Source organism: Castanea sativa, chromosome 6, assembly GCF_040712315.1.
Source record: "Castanea sativa cultivar Marrone di Chiusa Pesio chromosome 6, ASM4071231v1".
Lineage (NCBI taxonomy): Eukaryota > Viridiplantae > Streptophyta > Magnoliopsida > Fagales > Fagaceae > Castanea > Castanea sativa.
In genome coordinates, this window is record NC_134018.1 from 14,740,451 (window position 1) to 14,763,180 (window position 22,730).

The following is a 22,730-nucleotide window of genomic DNA, read 5'->3' on the forward strand; positions in this document are numbered from 1 at the left end:
GCTAAGCACCGTGTGGGGTCCAGCCCACATGAACTTGTCAAAGCTCATCTATGAGCTTGTTCTAAAAGTCTTGAGTAGGCTGATTTATCGTTTATTGAGAAATGACTTAGGCGTGTCAGACACGCTAGCTGAAACTAAAAAGGAGAAAAGAAAGAAAACACATAAGTGGTTAAGGATGGCCATACCCATTGGTTAATGGATATCCAAGTAGATTCAATTATTTTAGGTAATACCGAGCTCTTAATAGGTAAAAAGTAATTGGGTAGGGTTTGGATATTATCAAAATATTTTAGGTAGGGTTTGGATATTACCCATTTACCCATTAATACCTGTAGAGAGAATAGGCCAAGTAGTGTATATTGGGCCGGGGGCCCGATCCGAGGTCACCTAATTGTCCGAGGATGGGGTAAACATTGTTAGGAAGGTTAACGTTGATGAATAAAGAAAGAGGTCAAGTTACAATGGTTCAAGGAATGAGTCCGAGGAGAGATGTCTCCTCAGCTAAACGAAATATGGGCCAGAAGGTACGGTCTGCCACCTAGAAGCAACATTTTAGGAGATTCTGTTGATAAGGATATGCATCATGAGAATACTGGACAAAAGGAAACTATGAAATATCTAAGAGAAAGCTGCTACCACCGCATTAAATGCTCTGTAGTTAACTCTCTAGCCGCATTTATGAGGAAGTGATACCTGAACAGTGGTTTTTCAGTCTTACAGCTACTCCCAAAGACTTCAAAAAGGTGCTAATGGGATAAGGATCAACACCAACAATCTGATCTACACGTGAAGGGTAGAGATAGAGGGGAAAGATAGTATAAAATAGAGGAAGGATCCAAAGAAGAGGGAGATCAGAGAAAAAGAAAGAGAAAAACACTGTAGAGTCAAGAACAATACTTGTAATCAGTCCCAAAAGAATCAGATATAAGAATTATCCACCTCGGATTGTGTCCGAGGACATTTTTCTTTAGATAACATCAGTTCATCTTTATTCTACTCTCATTTCTACTCACTATAATCATTGTTTAAGCGTACTAGAACCTAGTTTTGTAATCCACTCTCTACAAATTCATTGTATTGGGCTCTTTGGGCCTATACCCTTTCTTCCTTTGGGCTTAGGTACAAAAATTGTGTCCTTACAATACCCATTTAACTAATTAGATCTAACTCAAACCCAACTCAACCAAATTATTATGGGTAAACCTCAACCTACCCAATTACCCAATAATCAAAATTACCAAATTGCCCCTAAAACTTAAAAATGACCAAATTATTCCTAAAATCCTCTAAAATTGCTAAAATGTACTCTAAACCTAAAAAATGACCAAAATACCCCTGAAATCTATAAATTACCAAAATATCCCTGAAACATAAAAAAATGACTGAAACACCCCCAAAACCAAAAAAAAAAATCCAAAATACCCTGAAATCTAAAAAATACCAAATTACCCCATACACCAAAAAAGTGACCGAAAGACCACTGAAACCTAAAAGTTACCAAATTATCCTCTAAACTTAAAAAATGACTGAAATACCCATGAAACTTAAAAATTACAAGAAAACCCTGAAACATTATAAACAAATGATTCAAACACCCACGAAACCTAAAAATGACCAAAATACCCCAGAAATCTAAAAAATAACCAAAATACCGCCAAAAACTAAAAAATTACCAAAATAACCCCTAAACTTAATAATTACCAAAATACCCCCAAAACCTAAAAATTACCAAAATACCCTCAAAACCCAAAAAAAAAAAAAAAAGATCGAAATACTCCCGAAACATAAAAAATTACCGAAATAAACCCTAAAACCTAAAAAATGACCAAAATACCCCCGAAACATAAAAAATTACCGAAATACTCCCTAAAACCTAAAAAAAAAAAAACTAAAATATCCCCAATAAACTTAAAATTACTGAAATACCCTCTAAACCTAAAAATGACCGAAATACCCATGAAACTTAAAAATTACAAGAAAGCCCTGAAACATTAAAAAAAATGATTCAAACACCCACGAAACCTAAAAATGACAAAATACCCATGAAACCTAAAAAATGACCAAAATACCCCCGAAAACTAAAAATTACCAAAACAACCCCTAAACCTAAAAAATGACCGAAAGACCACTGAAATCCAAAAATGACCAAAATACCTCCAAAACCTAAAAATTACCAAAACACCCTCAAAACCCACCAAAAAAAAAAAAAGGATCGAAATACCCCCAAAACATAAAAAAATTACCGAAATACACACTAAAACCTAAAAAATGACCAAAATACCGCCGAAACATAAAAAAAAATTACCGAAATACCCCCTGAAACATAAAAATGACCAAAATACCCCCATAAACATAAAATTACCTAAATACCCTCTAAACCTAAAAAATGACCGAAATACCCATGAAATTTAAAAATTACCAAAAAAAACCCTGAAACATTAAAAAAAATCATCGAAACACCCACGAAACCTAAAAATGACCAAAATACCCCCGAAAACTAAAAATTATCAAAATAACTCCTAAACCTAAAAAATGACCAAAATACCCCCAAAACCTAAAAATTATCAAAATACCCTCAAAATTTGAATAATGGCCAAAATACCCCTGAAACATAAAAAAAATTACTAAAATACACCCTAAAACCTAAAAATGACCAAAATACCCACGAAACTTAAAAATTACCAAAAAAACCCCGAAACATTAAAAAAATGATCGAAACACCCTCGAAACCTAAAAATGACCAAAATACCTCTGAAACCTAAAAAATGGCCAAAATACCCCCAAATACTAAAAATTTCCAAAATAACCCTTAAACCTAAAAAATGACCAAAATACCCCCAAAACCTAAAAATTACCAAAATACCCTCAAAACCTAAAAATATTTTGAAATACCCCCGAAACATAAAAAAAAAATTACCGAAATACACTTTGAAACCTAAAAAATGACCAAAATACCCCCGAAACATAAAAAATTATTGAAATACCCCTTGAAACCTAACAATAACTGAAATACCCCCCTATAAAGGTAAAATTACCGAAATACCCTCCCAACCTAAGAAATGACCGAAATACCCATGAAACTTAAAAATTACCAAAAAAAAGCTCCGAAACATTAAAAAAATGATCGAAACCCCTAAAAATGAACAAAATACCTCCGAAAACTAAAAATTAATAAAATAACCCCTAAACCTAAAAAATATTCGAAATAACTCTGAAACATAAAAAAATTACTGAAATACCCCCAGAAACCTAAAAATAAGCAAAATATCCCCCATAAACTTAAAATGACCAAAATGCCCTCTAAACCTAAAAAAGGACTGAAATACCCCCTAAAACCTTAAAATTACCAAAATACCCCCTAAACATATAAAATGACAAGAATACCCCCGAAAACTATAAAATAACCGGAATTACACCCCTAAATCTAAAAAATGACCGAAATACTCCTGAAACCTATAAAATTACCAAAATACCCCGAAACCTATAAAATGACAAAAATTCCCCTAAAACCTATAACATGATAAAAATACACCCAACCCTAAGAAAGACTGAAATAACCTTGAAACCTAAAAACAACCAAAAGATCCCAAAACCTAAAAAAAAATGACCGAAATACTCCCATAGCTTAAAAAATAACAAAAATACCCCCCAAAACCTAAAAAATGACCAAAATACCCCTGAACACATAATAAAATTACCTCTGAAACCTTGAAATTACCAAAATACCTCTGAAATCTATAAAATTACCAAAATAGCCCCAAAATATTAAATTAAAGAAATACCCCTAAAACCTAAAAAATGACAAAAATGCCCCCGTAATCTAAAAAATGACTGAAATACCCTTAGAATCTAAAAAATAACCAAAATAACCTCGAAACCTAAAAAATTACCAAAATTCCTTCAAACCCTACAAAATTACTGAAATATTCTTGACAAAAATACCCTCAAAACATCCAAAATACCCCCAAACCTCTATTTTCATAATTTAAGAGGTTACAAATGTATTTTGATCATCTTACAGGTTTAGGGCTATTTTAGTCACTTTAAAGGTTTCAAGGGTGTTTTGGTCATTTTAGATGTTTTTTGGGGGTATTTGGTTGTTTTAGAGGTTTAGGGCTATTTTGGTCGATTTATAGGTTTCAAGGTATTTTTGCAAATTTTAGAGGTTTGGGGTTATTTTTTGTCATTTTAGAGGTTTTGGGCGTATTTGGTCATTTTACAGGTTTAGGGCTTGTTTTGGTCATTTTATAGGTTTTAGGAGCATTTTTGTCATTTTATAAGTTTTGGGGGGTATTTTGGTCATTTATCAGGTTTACGGGGTATTTCGGTCAATTTTTAGGTTTTAGGGGTATTTTGGTAATTTTTAAGTTTTAGGGGTGTTTTTAGGTTTTAGGGATATTTCAGTCATTTTTTAGGTTTCAGGAGTATTTTGGTAATTTTTAAGTTTCAAGGGTATTTCAGTTAAATTTTAGGTTTCAGGGGTATTTCAGTCATCTTTTAGGTTTAGGGGGTATTTTGGACATTTTTTAGTTTTCATGGGTATTTAGTCATTTTTTAGGTTTCTGGGGTATTTTGGTCATTGTTTATGTTTAGGGGGTATTTTGGTAATTTTAAGTGATTTTTGAGCATATTTGGTGATTTTGGGGGTATTTTGGTCATTTTAGATATTTTATGGGTATTTTGCTCATTTTAGAGATTTAGAGATATTTTTGGTCATTTTAGTGGTTTTTGGGCATAATTGGTGATTTTAGAGATATCAGGATTATTTTGGCCATTTTAGAGTTTTCATGGCCATTTTGCTCATTTTAGAGCTTTTGAGGATATTTTGGTCTTTTTAGTGTTTTTTAAGCATATTTGGTGATTTTATAAATATTGGATTTGGGTAGGGTATGGATATCCATGAGTAAACAAACTGGGTAACAATTGGGTATGGATACTAATTGGGTAAGGTAATTAGGTATCCATGGATAAATTAATTGGGTTGGGTATGGGTATTCCCTACCCATGGCCATCTCTATAAGTGGGTGTAAAAATTTACAAAATAGAAAAACTGCTTAATTTTGTACATTTTAATCAAAAAAATATTCACATTAGTGCTCGTAAAATTGTGCATATATATAAAAATGCTACAGTAACTGTGCATATATGATAAATGACTTAGGCGTGTCTAACACGCTGAAACTAAAAAGGAGAAGAAAAAAAAAAAAAAAAAAAAACAGAGGCCATTCAATGTGCATATAAGAGCAACCGCCGCATAAGGAGGTGTAAAAATTTGCAAAATAGAAAAACAGCTTAATTTTGCACATTTTAATCAAAAAATATTCCCTTTAGTGCTTGTAAAATTTTGCATATATACATAAATGCTACAGTAACAGTGCATATATGCACTGTTACAGTAGCTTTGCATACTAATATTTTATTAATTTCACATTTTGCTCCCTTTTTTCTCTTTCTTCTCCATCTGCAAAACCAACGCATCTTCTCTCCCTCATCATCTTCTTCTTCCTCTGATACACACACTCCCACAGACACAAAATCCCACAAAATCAAACACACCCACACATGGACACACCAACAGAGACAGAGAGAATGGATCGGCGCTTGAAGATCAGCACTTGTGGATTGGTGCTTGTGACGGATTGGCGCTTATGGATTGGCGAGAATCGATGCTCAGATCAACAAGTGACCGTGAATGGAGAGAAGAGTTTCAGAGAGAAGAGGTTTAGATGGGGAATGGAGAGAGTATAAGATAATCGTGAGTGGAGAGAGAGAGTTTGAGATAAATAATAATAAAAAAGTGAGGAAAATTGTTATTTAAATAAAATAGATGGTAGAATAGACAAACTGATATGGGTGTTTTGTAAAAATTGGCGTGTAAAATAGAAAAAATAGGTTTTTTTTTTTTTTTTTGCAAAATAGACAGAAATTTTGTATTGACTGATGCGGTTGCTCTAAGGATGATAAATTGGTGGAATTCTCTTGGAGATTTAAGTGCTACAATGTGGAGAGTTGGAGTGATCAGAGAAAGATTTCGCTACTAGGTTTGTGATGAGATTGTTTTTACTCCTTGAGATTTATTTGTTGTATATCTAATTTATTGTAGACTCAAGTTTGGCATAAACTTGAGAGTTGTAATCTCTATTTCATAGTGGATATTGTTTTGGAATTATCCCTTGGTTTTTCCCTCTACACCAGGAGGTTTTCTACATGATATTTGGTATTCTTGTGTGGTGGTGTTTATGCGGTGCTTGCTGGAATTTTGTTTCTGTAATATTGCTATTGTTTGTTAGTCATTAACTTTAATTCACACATAGAGAATGAGGGAATTTAGGATTTTTCCGCAACAACATTAACAATGACTGGCTTGTTAGAACACCCCACATCTTTATGTGAACAAAAATTTCCTGCTATATTGTTGCTCTCTTTTGAAAATGTCGCATTTTTAGTAGTTTGTGGCCGACTATTTTTTACAAGCAAGTGGCAGGTCCAATGGCGGCTCTAGGAATTTATTTTAGGATAGTCACTAAGAAATTTAAATTCTACAAAATCTAATAGCAATAACTTAAATATTTGCTACAATTATGAGTTGAGTCACTAAGGAGAGTAAAAATTGTTGTGACTTCAAAGCTAGAAAAATAATATAACTGTCATCACCATCGAGGAAAACTGTCAACCATAATATTTTTTTGGTACCATTTTTTAGGTAAAAATGAAATTAGAGATTATTTTTATTGAATAGGTTGAACGAACTACAAATTTGAATGTTTAGCGATTTTTATCTTTTTTTTATATAGTAGGTTTTTTGTTGAATGTTAGAGCATTGTAATATTAATTAATTAAAAATGATTTATATGACTATATAAATGTAAAGATGTGGGAGTTAATATGAAAGATAAGAAGTTAGTGAAATGTTTAATCCCACATTGAAAATGAGATAAACTATTTTATTCTTTTTAATTGTGGTGATTAATGGTCTAATATATATTGATTCATATATTGGGCTGAATACTCTATTTTTATTTTGGAAAATGAAGAGCCATTAACCCACTTAGTGGACTAATCGTTTGGACTTTTTCATTCTTTAGAAACTCTTTATCTCATTCATTAATTGTGTAACTCCAACCCATGAGATTTATGTCCAGAAATTAATCTTGTAACACTCATTACGTCAAAATAATTGACCTAGTTAATTTGATTAATTTGGGTAATAATTTCGTGAGGTCTATTGAGCCTATAATACATTCAGACTCATCCAAGTTACTGCAAAGTAAAGGGTGTTCTTTCTGGTAGAGTTTTAGGCTTGAACACTTTAAGTAGAGGTTGTTCTAGCCATGCAACATTTGCTAGGTTGTTGTATCCTAGAGGAGACAAGTCAGAGAAGATTTGCACTGGTTACAAAGTTTAGCCAACCAAAGGCTTGAATCTTCTTAAAGAGACGAGTGTCACACCTCAATCCAAAAAATGTTGTGAATTTCTTATCCTCAAATTAATAATATTCAAAAGTATTATTTAATTTCTCTTTGTGTTATTTCCGTTATTATTGTGTTTGTGCCAACATTGAATAATTAGATCACTTGTTATTGTTTGGTCTTATCTTATTTTTATTTGGTTTATGTTTGTTGTTATTTGGACTAATATTTATTGTTTTTATTTAATTTTTTTCCTTAATTTTATAAAAAGAATTAAGGATTATGTTTTGGGGGGGGGGGGGTAGCATTAATTTTGGAGTAAAGTTATGTCCACAATATTTTTACAATAAATCTTATGCAAAAAGCTGTTATTGGTGGGTAAAAAAATAATATCAGTATTGAGACCAAATTAGAATCAGTAACAGCTTACCACATTGGATTTATTGTAAAATTATTGTGAAAATGTTGTAAATGTAGCATTATCCTTATTTTTGTTGAACCCAACTTTTTATAATTCTCAAGTCAGGATATTCAATATTTTTATTAAACTGGCCATAATAAGTTAGTTTAACATATAATTTTTTTTTTTGGCAAGTGTATATATGCCATTTTTTGCAACTCATGGTGGTCCTATGACTGCCCTAGCTTGCATGTAGATTCGCCAGTGGGAAGGTTGACAAGAGGATTGGAAATGTGATATTATGGAAAATTTTACCATATTTTTTGGGAAGTATAATACTAATAACATACCTTCTATTCTCACATAAATAATAAGGTCTACAAACAAATTTAATTAGTACATACAAACTCTCACATGAATAATAAGGTCTACAAACAGATTTAATTAGTACATACAAACTCTCACATGAATAATAAGGTCTACAAACAAATTTAATTAGTATATATGTGAGAAGTGAAAATGCCATTGTGCACTCCCAAGATATTGAATTATCCTTAAAAATTATATAGCAGTATTCTGTTACGTTTTTTGATTAAAAGAGATAAATAAAGAAAAATACTACATTTACGGAATAAATTTTGTGTTAATCTATTACTAGTTTTAATCTGAACCACCATTAACATTACATTTTTGTCTCATTAGTAACAACTTAACAACTAAAATTTATTATAAAATTATTATTAAAAAATTAATGTTATGAACATAATTACGTAACAATTTTCATAAACATTTTTCATAAATAAATGTTGCTCATTTTTCATAAATAAATGTTGCTCGTCACACATTTAATTGGGTGCCAGATTTTTGTCCGTTCGTTTTTGCTTCAGTATTTGATGGGAGCAGGGCCGGCCAGTAGGAACTTTGACTAGTTTGATCTCCAGGCTTACTGACAGCTGAGAGACTTTGTATAGTGCGAATTGTTGAAAAGTCTCATCTCCTTCCATATCATGGAATTTATTCTACTCACTACAATATACTAAAGTTTATTGAGCAGATTTTCTATTTTAGTTTTGTCACACCATGGCTGTACCATAACTCTTTGCAAATTTCCTAATGACTACCAAATTTCCCACATATTATGGTAACTAAACTATATGGATAAATACAAACTAAAGCGCCAATATTGTCAAGTTCGAGTGGGGACCTTGACAAAAAATAGACATGTAAGAGACGTGTGCTAATTGATTCCTAGCTCTTAAGTCTTAACAATTTTGATTCCTTACTATAAGTTGAAGACAAAACCCTATAGCGGAGCACTTATTTGGACAAATATCCCTGTCGAGTGTCAACATGCATCGGCAGCTATTGACTTCTATGCCTGCGTTCAGTGACAAAAACTTCCTCAACGTTGACCCGTGGGCTAATAATTTCCACATTTCTGAAAAAGGTCCAAGGATTTTTGGTGAGCCAACTGTATAACCGGAGCTGATATGGGTCCACTTTGGGATGGGGGGACCTATCCAATATGAGATGTAATAGAATATCCTCATGCAAACGTCGCATAAGCTACAAATTGGGCCAAAATGGGCTTTTGCCTTTTTCACGAAAAAAAATCAGCATATTGGCCCCGTTTCCAAACTAATTAGGTAAATGCTCCTCTCTTGAAACTCGATTTTCTCAAAATTGAGTTAAGCCCTATAGCGACGTTTTAAGGAGCCTATAATGACATTTTTAAGGATTTATAACGGCGTTTTGTAACTTAGGTAAAAAAAAAAACTTGCATGTAACTCGATTTCATGGAGGTCGAGTTACAAAACGCTGCTATAGGTCCTTAAAACGTTACTATAGGTTCCTTAAAACGTCGCTATAAGACTTCAAAATTTTTTTTTTTTTTTTTTATTAGAACTTGATTTTGAGAAAATTAAGTTTCAAAAGAGGGGAATTTTCCTAATTAATTTGGGAAATGAGCATTTACACATTTTCGCCCTACAAATTGTTGGTAATGACAATGTGATCAGATAAAATGATGACCAACAATAAGCTAATACATTAAAAAAATTTACTTCTTTTCTCTCCACTTTTGCTTTCACTACTTTCATATCCACCATTGTTACTCAACAACTAGTACAGAGTGGACCAACAGTGTCAATTGGGATAAGCTAGAACTCAATTGATTTAAGCTCAACACAGATTGGTTGTCCCTAGGAAATCCAGAATCCAGAGCTAGCAGAAGTTGGAGGTCTTATTAGAGATGATCGAGGAATGTGGTTAAACTGCCAATATTATAGATCATCGAGGTCTTTTTAGAGATTGTCTTAATTTATGTATTCAGTTACAGGTTGTTGAAGCAGAACATGATGCAAGGATTGTAGTTGGTATGCCAATAATGTTGTATCTTTAGTTGTGGCTAATTGTAGGGAGCTTATAACCAAAACGAAGTACAGTAAACCGCGATTGTCCATTGCTTCAAGGAAACCAATAGGTGTGGATATGACCTAGGACGAAATGGGACCAATCTGAAACTATATTTTGTTATTTTCTTAAAACCCTCCTAGTGTATTAATGCTTTTTGAATGCGATGGGCATGTCCTATGGACATGGCTTTTTGATTTAATGAACTTGGCTACCAAAAAGAAGAAAAAAAAAGTAACCTTCATTTGAATAAAATGGACATGGCTTACTTGACAGTAGGAACACAGTTAACAATATATGATGATGAATATAATTTTACATTGACAATGTTGTATGATATTGGTAAAAAATTGTTAGCGAGCCTCCAACAATGTGATTGTGATTTCATTGGTTGAAGAAGATTCGTGTTTACTCGTAAGAAATTGCCCTTCATTTGAATCCTTTTCCAAGAAGAAACCAGGTTGTTTGGGTTGAGGCATTGCACTCTCACTGCCTAGCATCACAAGGACAGAAGATATGCTTGGTCTATCCTCAGGACGCTGTTGCACGCATAAGAGGCTCAGATGGATGCAACGCAATACTTCTGACATTGTGCATGATTCTCCTAAACATTCATCAAGCAATTCCAAAGGCCTACCCTCATTCCACAGTATCCATGCCTAAATAAAAGAACATAGTTGTCATTCATCTGTCCAATGTAGCTAGATAAGTAATCTAATTATTTGATACTTACATGTCCAATAAGGTTATGCTTGTTGTTTGGATGATAAAACCCTCTACTTTTCTTCCCACTTATGATCTCCAACAATAAAATTCCAAAACTAAAGACATCAGATTTTGTTGAAAAAAGTCCGTCAAAAGCATATTCTGGTGCCATGTAACCACTGCAGGGCATCACAAGTTTTCAGTAAAAATTAAGTGGGAAATGTAGATTTACATATAGATAATATCAATGAAACTTACTAAGTTCCGACCACTCTCTTTGTGTTTCCATCTGACTGGTCTCCTCCAAAAGTTCTAGCCATGCCAAAGTCTGAAATTTTAGGACTCATCTCACTATCAAGTAAAACATTACTTGGCTTGAGATCTCTATGTATAATTCTCAATCTAGAATCTTGGTGAAGATATTGAAGCCCTCGAGCAATCCCACATATAATGTGGAAGCACTTGGACCAATCTAACAATTTGCCTTTCGTTTGATCTGGTAAGTATAAGGTTCAAGTTAATTATATATACCCTTATTTCTACCAAAATTTGGAAAATTTCTACATTTTAAGAAATATGGATCGCATAATTACACCAACTAGCAGAATGTATTAGGTTAAGGGATCCAAACCAAAAATGAAAGAGTCCAGGCCTTTGTTGGGCATGTATTCATAAACCAGCAGTTTCTCTTCTTGTTGAATGCAATAACCAAGAAGTTTTACAAGATTTCGGTGTTGAAGCTTGGAAATTAGTCTTACTTCATTTTTGAATTCATTCAATCCTTGTCCAGAACACCTTGCAAGCCTTTTGACAGCAATTTCTCGTTCATCTTCTAGTATACCCTGAAATTCTCATTCGCAGATTGCTAAATTCTGAAAGCAAAACAAAATAAAAGAGTGCTTCATCATTTTAATTGCTTTTGTCTATCACAAACTTACCATGTAAACAGATCCAAAACCACCTTCACCAATCTTCTTGTTGATTGCAAAGTTCTCAGTGGCACAAATTATTGTGGATAGGTCAAAGAAAGGGAGATCAAGATCTTCGTTATGGCCTTCATTGTTCTGATAATCCATAATTCCACTTCTCTCTGTTTTTACTGAGATAGAAAAGAAATTCAGTAAAAAAAAAATAGGCGTGGCGTCATTATGAGATAAAAGTTAAGATATAAAGGAAACTTAAAATGATATGATTGGATATACATTCTAGTTAAGCTGGAAACAAAATCTCGTACGACTATTTTCTATCATGAAAGCATAATCTTCTTCATATCTTATAAAAACGATTTAGTTCTCCCATAAAGATAGTATCCCACTTGAACAATGAGACTAATACGAAAATAAATAAAATATGTAGCATTACAAGTAGAGTGGTGCTTATATAAGTGATCTAAAATAAATCAAAGTACTTAACAAAGACAAACTATAAAGCTTTCAAAATTATATCTGTATCAGTTTAAGTCCAGTAAAATACGCACTTTGCTATTTTAGTCATTCCTACAGATATCTATTAAAATGAGTACCTTGGCTATTCAAGAATATCCACTTGAAACTCAAGATTAAAAAGGTCCATATCTTAAAATTTCTATGGACTTTTAGAGGGCAGCATGGTTTTGTGCAATTAGTAAAACAAATCTCACCACTTCAAATTAGACACAATAGGTTAGAAATTACCTTAAAAGTCCTGTTTTGATTTGGTTTGGGTGTTTTTGATGTGTCCGATCACCCATTTTGACACTCTTAATTTAAAATTAATATATATATATATATATATATATATATAACCCGAGTTTCCAAAAACATATCTTTGGTCAAATCCAAACCTAAACTACCCAGAGTCAAAAGTGACCAAATCAATTTGCCCCGATCTTTTTTTTTTTTTTTTTTGATAAGTAACGTAAGAATTTTTATTAAGAAAAAAAACCAACCAAGCACACTAGAAATGTACTACAACGGCACAAATTAAGAACCTAGATTACAACGATTGATAAGATCGGGGAGAGATAAACAAGAACAAGATGGCATAATTAAACTCCAATCAAGGAGGGTACAGAAAAAGACAAACTTAATGTCAAGAACAAACCGTTCACAATTCTCAAATCATCTAGCATTCTGTTCCCACCATAAACACCAAAACAAACAATGCGGCACAAAGCTCTATAAATCAATATTTCGATGTCTACTGAACCTACCTTGCTAAGAAGCTAACAACTCACTAACTTTACATGCCATAAACCAATGGATACCAAACAAACAAAATACCATAGAACTCAACTCAAATGCTATAGGACAATGAAGAAGAAGGTGATCCACTGATTCCCCACACCTTTTATATATAAAATATCAATCTAGCACTGTAATATGCCTCTTCCAAAGATTATCTTTAGTTAAGATTGCTAATCTAAGAAAAAAGCGCTAATCTTAAAGGAACCTTCGATTGCCACATCATTTTCCAAGGAAAACAAAGGACATAATAAGGAGATAAAGAGTGATAAAAATCTCGAACCTCAAAACCTATACTCATTGTTGGCTTCTAGCAAAGTTTGACAGCACCAACACCTCACACCTTCATGGAAAAAATCACATCCAAGCCAATGAGCCTACCTCACAATCCTACGTTAGACGACGAAACTGAAAGTCCCAATGAGGCATTCCATTAGAGAAACACATGACCTCCAACATAGAAGACTCCCTTGCCTAACAAACGCTATACAATTCTGGAAATGCTTCCTAAAGAGAACACTCCCTACACCATACATCCTCCCAGAACTTTACGCTAGTACCATCACCCACATCAAACTAAAGAAACTTAGAAAAGGCCAACCAACCACGTCTAATGGATTTCCGCACACTAACACCATAGGTCCTTGACTCCAGTTTTGTACACCAACCACCCATACTATCCCTATATCTCGCCTAAATGGATTAGAAGTTTTCCCCAATCTAATGGAGGAAAACTTTATTTGTGTCAAATTAAAATCCCTAGGATTAATGAACTTCAACCAAATTTGACAGATCGACTTTCAAATTACAATCCTTAGGATTAATCAATTGCGAACAAATTTGACCAAGGGCTTATCGATGTCCAAATGTACATGTTTATTGTAATTATGTGTCAAATCAGTGAATTTCATCAATTCATGTCCAAATCCTAGGATTGATCAACTTTGTCTGAATTTGACTGAGGGTTTTCTAAGGTCCCAACATACTTTTTTACCTAGATTAGGCATCAAACCAGTATATTCTATCGATTTATGGTCAAAATGCAAATTTGACTAATTTTTACCAAAGTTTAACTAGAGTTCTGTTGTCTAATTGGCGTGAATTTGTTTCCATTCTATAAAGAATGAAAAAAAAAATTCAAAAATCAAAATGACTATTTGCTGGCTACAATCAAAGTTGTAACAAGCAAAATATCATGAAATTAAGGAAAAATGGCTCAAACCAGGGCCAACCATTGTCGAATTAGTGCAAACTGGAAACCATTGGAAAGAGACAGAAAAAAAAATAATAAAATAAAAAAATAAAAACTTTGATTTTATATGCTTTGGACATGGAAACTCCAAAAGACCCACTCACACTCGCAACAAATAATCAAAACTGGTTCAGGTTACGTTGCCGTGTTCATGACTTTTCATGTCAAGAAATTGGAAGTGCAACTTTGGCACTATTAAAGCTTTTATAATGATAAGTCATTTGAGTTAAATGAACAACAGGAAGGTCATTAATTAAGAGAAGGAAAGTGGATGGATTCTTTGGAAATCTTGGATTTCTTTTTCAAAATCAGATTGCACTAGAACCATTCCACGCAAAGTTGTTTCAAATCACACATAGTTCATCTGAAAAACACGTCCTTTCTTAAACTATGTAAAATTTTCTAAAACTTTCTTAAACCATGCAAAATTTTCTACAACTTAGTTAAACTAAATTTTTACATGGAAGTTCAAATTGCCAGTAATTTTACATGAAAAATCTGAAAATTAGGAAATGCATATTGTAAGTCCCAAAATCATCTTGGGGTACTAAATTTGCACACTAAGTTGCCACAAATTGCTTAATGATATTTCAAAAGGCACGTACTTCAAGAAACTAGTCAAAATTCTGTACAACTTGGCTAAGCCTGATTTTTTTGAGGAAGTTTGGATTATCAGGTTTTTCGCACTAAAATGGAAAGCCGACAAAAATCTATGATTGGGTCAAAATTGCCTCACCAACTACCTAACTTTACAAGACTATCTCCTTTGGATCATTGTACAAAACTACACAAATGAGGAGGCACTAGAAAGTAGGTTTCATAAACTTTCCAAGGACAACAAGACCACTCAACGAAGGCCTTGACTAGTTGAGAAGACAGTTTTAGGCAGAAAATTTAAGTAGCACAAGGTGTATGACCTGCTCAGCAACAAAAAGCATGGCTCAACCAATCACTCCATGTCCTATAAATAATCTTGTTCTATTCATCACAAAGCTAGAGTAGGAGCATTGAGGGCTGATCAAGAGACCACTGCAAGGCATGATTCATGGCTTTTAAACCCAAACCAGACTGCCCAATCTGATTGGGTTTACCACAAAGCGACAACCAATCTGTTTTATACATATATCCTGCATGCTAAACAAAATCAGTGAACCACCCTAACCACCAGTTGAACTGTTCATAGTTCAACTTGTTCAAGGTAGTAACATTTTTCTAAGAAAACTTACAAAGGGCACACGCTGTGGGGATTCAAACCTCAGCCATCTGCCCTTAAATTAGTGTCACGTACCATAAGGCAGTTGGTTTTGTTGTGACTTTAATGGAATAACTATTATATTTATTGTTCTCTTACAGGATTAATAGTTTTTTATTTTATTATATAACCTCTCTCTCTCTCTCTCTCTCTCAATATATTAGTACCATTGAATTTGTATTAACTAAATTTATTTGTGATTGAAGAATTGTGCTTTTGTACTTCAACGTGATATTTAAGAATCTATTTATTAAATGGACTTATTTTAGATGAAACTGCTTTATTCTTAAAGGACTACCAAACAAAATTTTCCTTTTAGCTTTATTATTTTCTATTAACCTAATAATAATCACTAAAATTCATTTGAAAGTTGTTTAACGCTCTGTTTGTTTCAATAATGATGTTTTCTAGAAAATTAGTCATTTTCTAAAAAGCATTTTCTATAAAACTATCTCATTTTTCAATATTTGGTAACAACTTTAAATAAGTTGAAAAACAAATTCTTAACTTCCCTTATTTAGCTTGTTGTAAGATAGAGTTGTTTTCCAAAAAAATTTAATGGAAAACATTCTCTAAAAATAAGCCATACTTTTTATATTGACCAAAGATAGTTTTCCTTTGACTCTTATTTTTTTATGCTACCAAACATTGGAAAATAAGGAAAACTATCTTTACACAAGATTTTCCATTGAAACAAACGAAGTGTAAATTTCTGTAGATATTTTTTTGGTCAAATTTGATAATTTTAACAAATGTAACACAATTATTTGTATTTTAATTAACTAGTAAATTATATATCATTAAGATTCGACCAGACTCAAAACTTGGACCTTTCCCTTTTCTAATTCTTGGAACAATTGGTTTAAAACTTTGGCACAATGCCACCAGAGCGTGAAGCAAGTGCACGTGAGTTGTATATCCCAAAGTTTTCTCACTTTAGTTTTCTGAATCTTAAACATTTACATAGTATTTAAACGTTTTCTTAGGGTAGCACTATAATAAATATCTTTGCACGGCCCAAGGAATGGTGTCCAAAGCTGTGTGTGCATGGCATGAATAGGTCAAGGGCATCCTGGTAAGGTCATTTGCATTCAGAAGTGGCTAGACTATGGCAGATAAGGAATTATTTCTTTCACAAGTAATTAGTGATTCAAGAAATTGGTATTGCTTGGCAAAGAAGTAACATTCTATTCCTTACCCAGTAATCAATCAAAGTGAGAGTCATATATAATAAGGGTTTGGTGTCATTTGCCCACGAGGTTCTCTTACATGGGGAGAGAAGAGGAGTCTTTGAAGATCTTGGAATGTGTTTTTTTGAAGAGTATATGAGTTAAAAATATATCTATTTCTTGAGTGGGAGAGCATAATTGGAAGAATTAGCTTTGGAATTGTGAGTGTTGTATGTGAGAGCATATTAGTTTTTGTGTGTGGTTAAATTAAGTGTCGTTGTATCCCATGTCATTCATTAACAATGGATTTTGGTTAATATACAAATGAGTGTATGCATGAAAAAGGCCGAACCATGTCAAATATTGTATTGTGTAAATGCTTTTTTTTTTTTCTTGTGTGTGTGTAATTGCTTCTGCTGACACGAAATTAGAACCCAAAAAATTGTCCAAAGTTTGCTTAGTCTAATGACACTGTTTAGTCTGTGAAATTCTTTTGAAGTGCACTGAAACATTTAACATGATTGTAGTATACCTCATACCAATCCTTGTTCCAAATTTTGTATTATCAAATGGAAATAAGTAGATTTCGCATATTAACAAAGAGATCCTGTTTAAAAGCAAAAGGCCTATCAAGTGATTCCATAGGAGAATACTACCATATGTATGCAATAATTTGCAGAGTAAAGTTATTTTACCTTTTAAGTTTGTTCTGCTTCTGCAAATGTAAAGGCCAACTAAGAGTATTCCACAAACTGCAGCAACGGTGGCAGCAACTATCACTGCTCTCTTTATCTTATGAACATGACTTGCCTCTTCATGGTTGAAATTGACACGGCAAAGAAAAATGTAGTTAAACTAAAGCTAATGGATATGAAACTGAAAGGAAAGGATTGCAGGAAACAAAATCAAATCAGAATGAAAAGCATAATGGAAACAATAATTAGCTTCAATAAGGAGTTCTTATTACAAAATTAACTTCATACCTGGCTCTGAAGCCAGCATTCTGATGTATAGATCTTGCCCACCAGAAGGAAACTGTCTAATATCCATTAGATCACCAAACCACATGGCACAGCCACTACCACTTCCTCTGATATCTGAATTTGTATAAGCCATACATGAACAGTTGTTCAAGCACTTGGCCCTGCATTCATTGAGGCTCATACTTTGATTCACCCAAGAATATGTAGTATCTGGCCATTTCAAATCAACAAATTTGAGAAATCCATCTTTATGGCAGCTCAGAGGTTTATTGCGTACACAACCTTGAGACCAGTCCATTAAGCTCCATTTTTCTGGTAATTTAGGCTTGAATCCTTGTAAACATTGGCAGACCGGTGATCCACTAATGATACAATTTCCATTGGACCCACAAAGGCCGTAATAGTCACAATAGTCTCTAGGTACTGATGTATAGCGGTGCCAAACTTGACTAGCTTCAATCCATATGTAGCGCTCACGTGTATTGCTAGTTTGGTTCAAAACTATTCTTGAGATTACTGATTTATTTTTGAGGTTGTAGGTATAGTACACTTCATACTCATTAGAAACAAAGAAGAAATCATAAATCGGATTGGGCTTTAGATCCGGTGAACCACTGAACTGAAGACCATTCCATGGGCCTGTACGGTAGAACTTGCTGGTCCCTTTCCGAATAACAGGCTCAGGATATGGATGCATTTCTATCCCATATGTGAAATCCCCAGGAGATGGATCATCTGGACTTTTCCATGCTGTAAGACGCCACTTAATACCTTTCCTTAAGTCCCATCCCATCTTCATTCCTGGTAAAAATGTATCAGACGGATAGTCAAAGCTTTCCCACAGAAAGATTCCTGAATTTCCATCTCTTAGTACAAGATTGCCAGAGTCTAGTAGCTGTAACACAGGATTCCTGGCTTGTTTTTGTAATCCTATTGACCAAACAACACTCTCATTCTGACTCATAAGCACAAGATTGCCTGTGCTGTTTATTTTCAACAAGCCAGATGAGTCATTGATTGGGTTGAGTCGGTTTGCAACCCAAACAAAAGTTTTAACTGGGATACTCTTGTACCATATTCCCAAGTAGTGATTCTTGGAACTACCAGGACTGAAGAAACCCAGTTCAAAGCTTCCATCTTTGCTGACCAGGGTACTTCCATCACTAATAGATTGAGATGGTGTAATGCTATCTACTGCAAAGGAGACTTTAAAGAACAAAAAGAGTAAATAAGTAAGCAGAAAGATAACATAAAGAATGCCCATTGATTGTTTAGTTTCACACCCTCTTGCTTATCACACACTTAAACAATGAGAAGGAAGAGCAATTTCAGATATGTTTACACATTAATGAAATCTGTCAATAACGCCTCTTTACTTGACTTTTCAACACTACGAATTTTCCACCAAACATGGATTTTTTTTTCTTCATCAGTAGTCCACAAGTTAACAAAAGCAATTTTGTCTTGAAATTGAAAAAGACAGGTTCTTTGTCACATGGACCATGAGAGAATTCAAAGTTTTGTATTAGCTTTTGTACCCATTTGGCATTGTTGAACATTCATACCAGACTCTATTTCATTTTACATTTCTTTATTTCTTTATTCATATTTCAAGACCCATACCCAAAGCACCCACCCACCCACCTGTTTTAAGGAATTCCTTCACAATATACAACTTATTAAATTCTGACTCTCTTTGCGACAGAATTGAAAGAAACCAATTTTAAACACACTTATTACCATACTCATGTAAAAAATTTAAGCAAATGTTCCAAGTTAAAATTATTCAGCAGAAAATAAATTAAAAATAATAGTAATAATTCCAAGCCAAGAACAATAATGTATAAAAACAGGCACATAAGCCAATACCCATTTCAAGATTCAACTAAAATAACAACTAAGAAATTATAAGAATGTCCACAACCAAAGAAACCGAATTAATCCCACACAGTCCCAAAAGGCTAACCAGAACGATCAAACCCACAGGTACGACACTTGAAAATGGGCTTCGATCGGCGGCATTTGCAAAGGCACTTCCTCTCGTCGGTGTGGTCAGTAGATGAACGGCTGGTCTACTCCTTCCTGAAAATGGCCCGCGCTCGATTGAGAGAGAGAGAGCCAAAGAGCTCTGGCGTGACTGTTTCTGTTTATAAATTACTTTTTTTTTTTAATAAATTATTTTGTATCTGTAGTCTGTAGATTAGAGACTTGTAAGTTTTGACGGTCGATTCTCCAAAAAAAAAAAAAAAGTTTTGACGGTCTTTTTAGCTCTATTTTGAACTCAAAAAATAAAAATAAAAATTAAAGGCCAAAATATGAAGTATCGTTTGGTACATATGTTTAAACACATGTTTTCAGTTTTAAACAACATTATACGTATTTTTGTACATTTTTTCACCTACACATATTTCTAAAAAATACAAACAATGTTACTAGAACAACATTACCAAACGGCCCCTAAGTATTATTAGTCCGTAAAATTTTATAGAGTACTAATTATTTCACACACACACCCTCAAAAAAAAATTTAATGACATGATTTGAATTCACGATTTTGAAGTTTGTTAAAGCTTCTAAATAACAATTCTCAAATCTAAGTTTAAGAAAAATAAGAAGAGTGAGAATAAGATCTTTTGATAAGTTCTATGCTAAGTTCTCAAATTTAAGTTTAAGAAAAATAAGAAGAGTGAGGATCAAATCTTTGATAAGTTCTGTGCTAAGTTTGGTGATATGGTGACAAATTAAAAAAAAAAAAAAATTTTGATGAACATAAGATTGTTAGTAAGATCCTTAGATCCTTATCTAAGTAATTTCATCATAAAGTTATTGCTATAAAAGAATCCAAAGATGTAGATGTCATCAAAGTGATGGCATTGGTAAGATCTTTGTTTGGAAGTATATTTAATGGAATTATTATGATAATTCTTGATATTGATACCTGATATGATTTATTTGAATTGAATTGTCAAAAAGAAAAAAAAAATCTACAAGTACTTTTGAGATGTCTTTCTCATACTTTGGACCCTTTAGGGCTTGGGGCATGACAGTTATGGTATCAGAGCTTAGGTTATGATTATGTAAACTTTGAAAATAGGAATTGATTTTGATTTAATGTAGAGCATTAGGGTTTGATGAATTCTTTATTCTATACCTTTGTTTCAGCTTCCACCTACTATTCCTTTGTTCTTATCTTCTTTCTTTTTCTTTTTTTCTTTTTTTGCTAACCTTCTATGTTGCCTTTGTGATTTACTTGCTTGTTTCTTGGGTATAGGTATGGGTACCTTGGTACACCATGCCTCCTAAAAAGAAAGCACGTAAAGTAAGGCATATTGATGAGGTTACAGCTCCAGAGCACGGCCATAGGTAATGCCAAGAGCATGAGAGATCTGTCACTCTTGATGGTGGTGAGATTGATGAAATAGCAGAAAAGATTTATGCTAGAATTGCTAGAGCGGTCCAGGGTGGTGAATGTAGGAAGTAAGGTTGCTCTTTTGGGGAGTTCCATAAGCAAAACCCTCCAACATTCAATGGGGAGCCTGATGGAAAAATTACTGAGAGCCCTTGAATGCACTAGTGCTCAGAAGGTGGTGTATGCCACTTTTGCTCTTTAGGGTTCTATTGAGAGATGGTGGACAGGTACTGAGCGTTTGTTAAGGATAGAGTTGGGAGAGAACACTCCCATTACTGGGGAGAAGTTTAAGGAATTTTTTAATGAAAGATATTTCCCCGATGAAGTGACGAACCAAAAGGCAAGAGAATTTTCTAATTTGGTTCAGGGGGCTATGATGGTGGAGGAGTATGCTACTAAGTTTGTTGAGCTCTCTTGCTTTACTCCTTACTTGATTCCGGATAAGCCCAAGAAAGTGAAAAAGTTTCGGGAAGGCCTTAATGGTAGGATTCGCCCCCTCATTATAGCCTTTGGAGTGGATACTTTTACAATGGCTGTGAAGCGAGCAATGAGTCTTGAAGAAGACTTTAAGTACAACCCCAGTTCCAAGGAGAGTGAAAAGAAGAAAGAGCCCTCTAATTCTCAACATGGTAAGGGTCAAGGGCATAAGAAAGGATTCTTTAAAAACTCTAGTAATAGAAGACAATCTTCTTTGCATAGCAAGAGTGTCTATCCTTAGTCTAGTGATAAGAAGCCTTCCTTTCGTTGTGGTAAACTTCATGATGGACAAAATTGTGATGAGGTCAAGATTTGCTTTACTTGTAAGCAACTTGGGCACTTTGCTAGAGTTTGCCCAAGTTCTAAGGGCTCGAGTTCCTCTTCCTCATCTTAAGTTGCAAAGGGAAATGACAATGGGAAGAAGGTGCAAGGTAAAGTGTATGCCTTAAGTACTCAAGATGCTCAAGCCGCAAATATAGTGGTGACAGGTATACTTCCTTTATTATCCGCACATGCTAGAGTTCTCTTTGATCCCGGTTCTACGCATTCTTTTGTTTCTTGTGTATTTGCTAAAATCATGACAAGAGCCCCAAAATACTTGATTTTGAGTTATCGGTTTCTACCCTATTGGTGATACTTTAATGACTAATCTTGTGCTTAAATCTTGTATTATTTGTATTGAGGGTAGAGATTTATTGGCTAATTTGGTGTTACTAGATATGCATGATTTTGATGTCATTTTAGGCATGGATTGGTTGGCTTCTTACCCTGCTAGTGTGCATTGTTTTGAGAAAAAGGTGGTGTTTAGGCCTCCAAGTGAATTAGAATTTATGTTTAAGGCTTCATGTTTGCCTTTTATGCCTCATGTGATATCATGCATTCAAGCAAACAGCTTGCTTAGGGGGGGATGCTAAGGATTCCTTGCTAGTGTAGTTGATTTACAATGCAGAGAATTAGAGATAGGAGACATTCCCATTGTGAGGGAATTTCCAGATGTTTTTCTTGATGATCTAACTAGGTTGCCCTCGGATTGTGAGGTT

The 22,730-nt window shown here is 33.8% G+C and overlaps 1 protein-coding gene across 1 annotated transcript; it reads right to left on the reverse strand.

Annotated features, from left to right (window-relative positions):
• Positions 1-10,442: 10,442 nt before the first annotated feature.
• LOC142641028 (G-type lectin S-receptor-like serine/threonine-protein kinase At4g27290) lies at positions 10,443-19,944 on the reverse strand. Its single transcript, XM_075815382.1, has 7 exons — positions 17,805-19,944; positions 17,517-17,633; positions 11,865-12,025; positions 11,558-11,768; positions 11,185-11,422; positions 10,955-11,105; positions 10,443-10,880 (listed from the first exon to the last, which is right to left on the reverse strand). The coding sequence occupies exons 1-7, from the start codon at positions 19,066-19,068 to the stop codon at positions 10,575-10,577; spliced, it is 2,448 nt and encodes an 815-aa protein (XP_075671497.1). The 5' UTR covers positions 19,069-19,944; the 3' UTR covers positions 10,443-10,574.
• Positions 19,945-22,730: the final 2,786 nt, after the last annotated feature.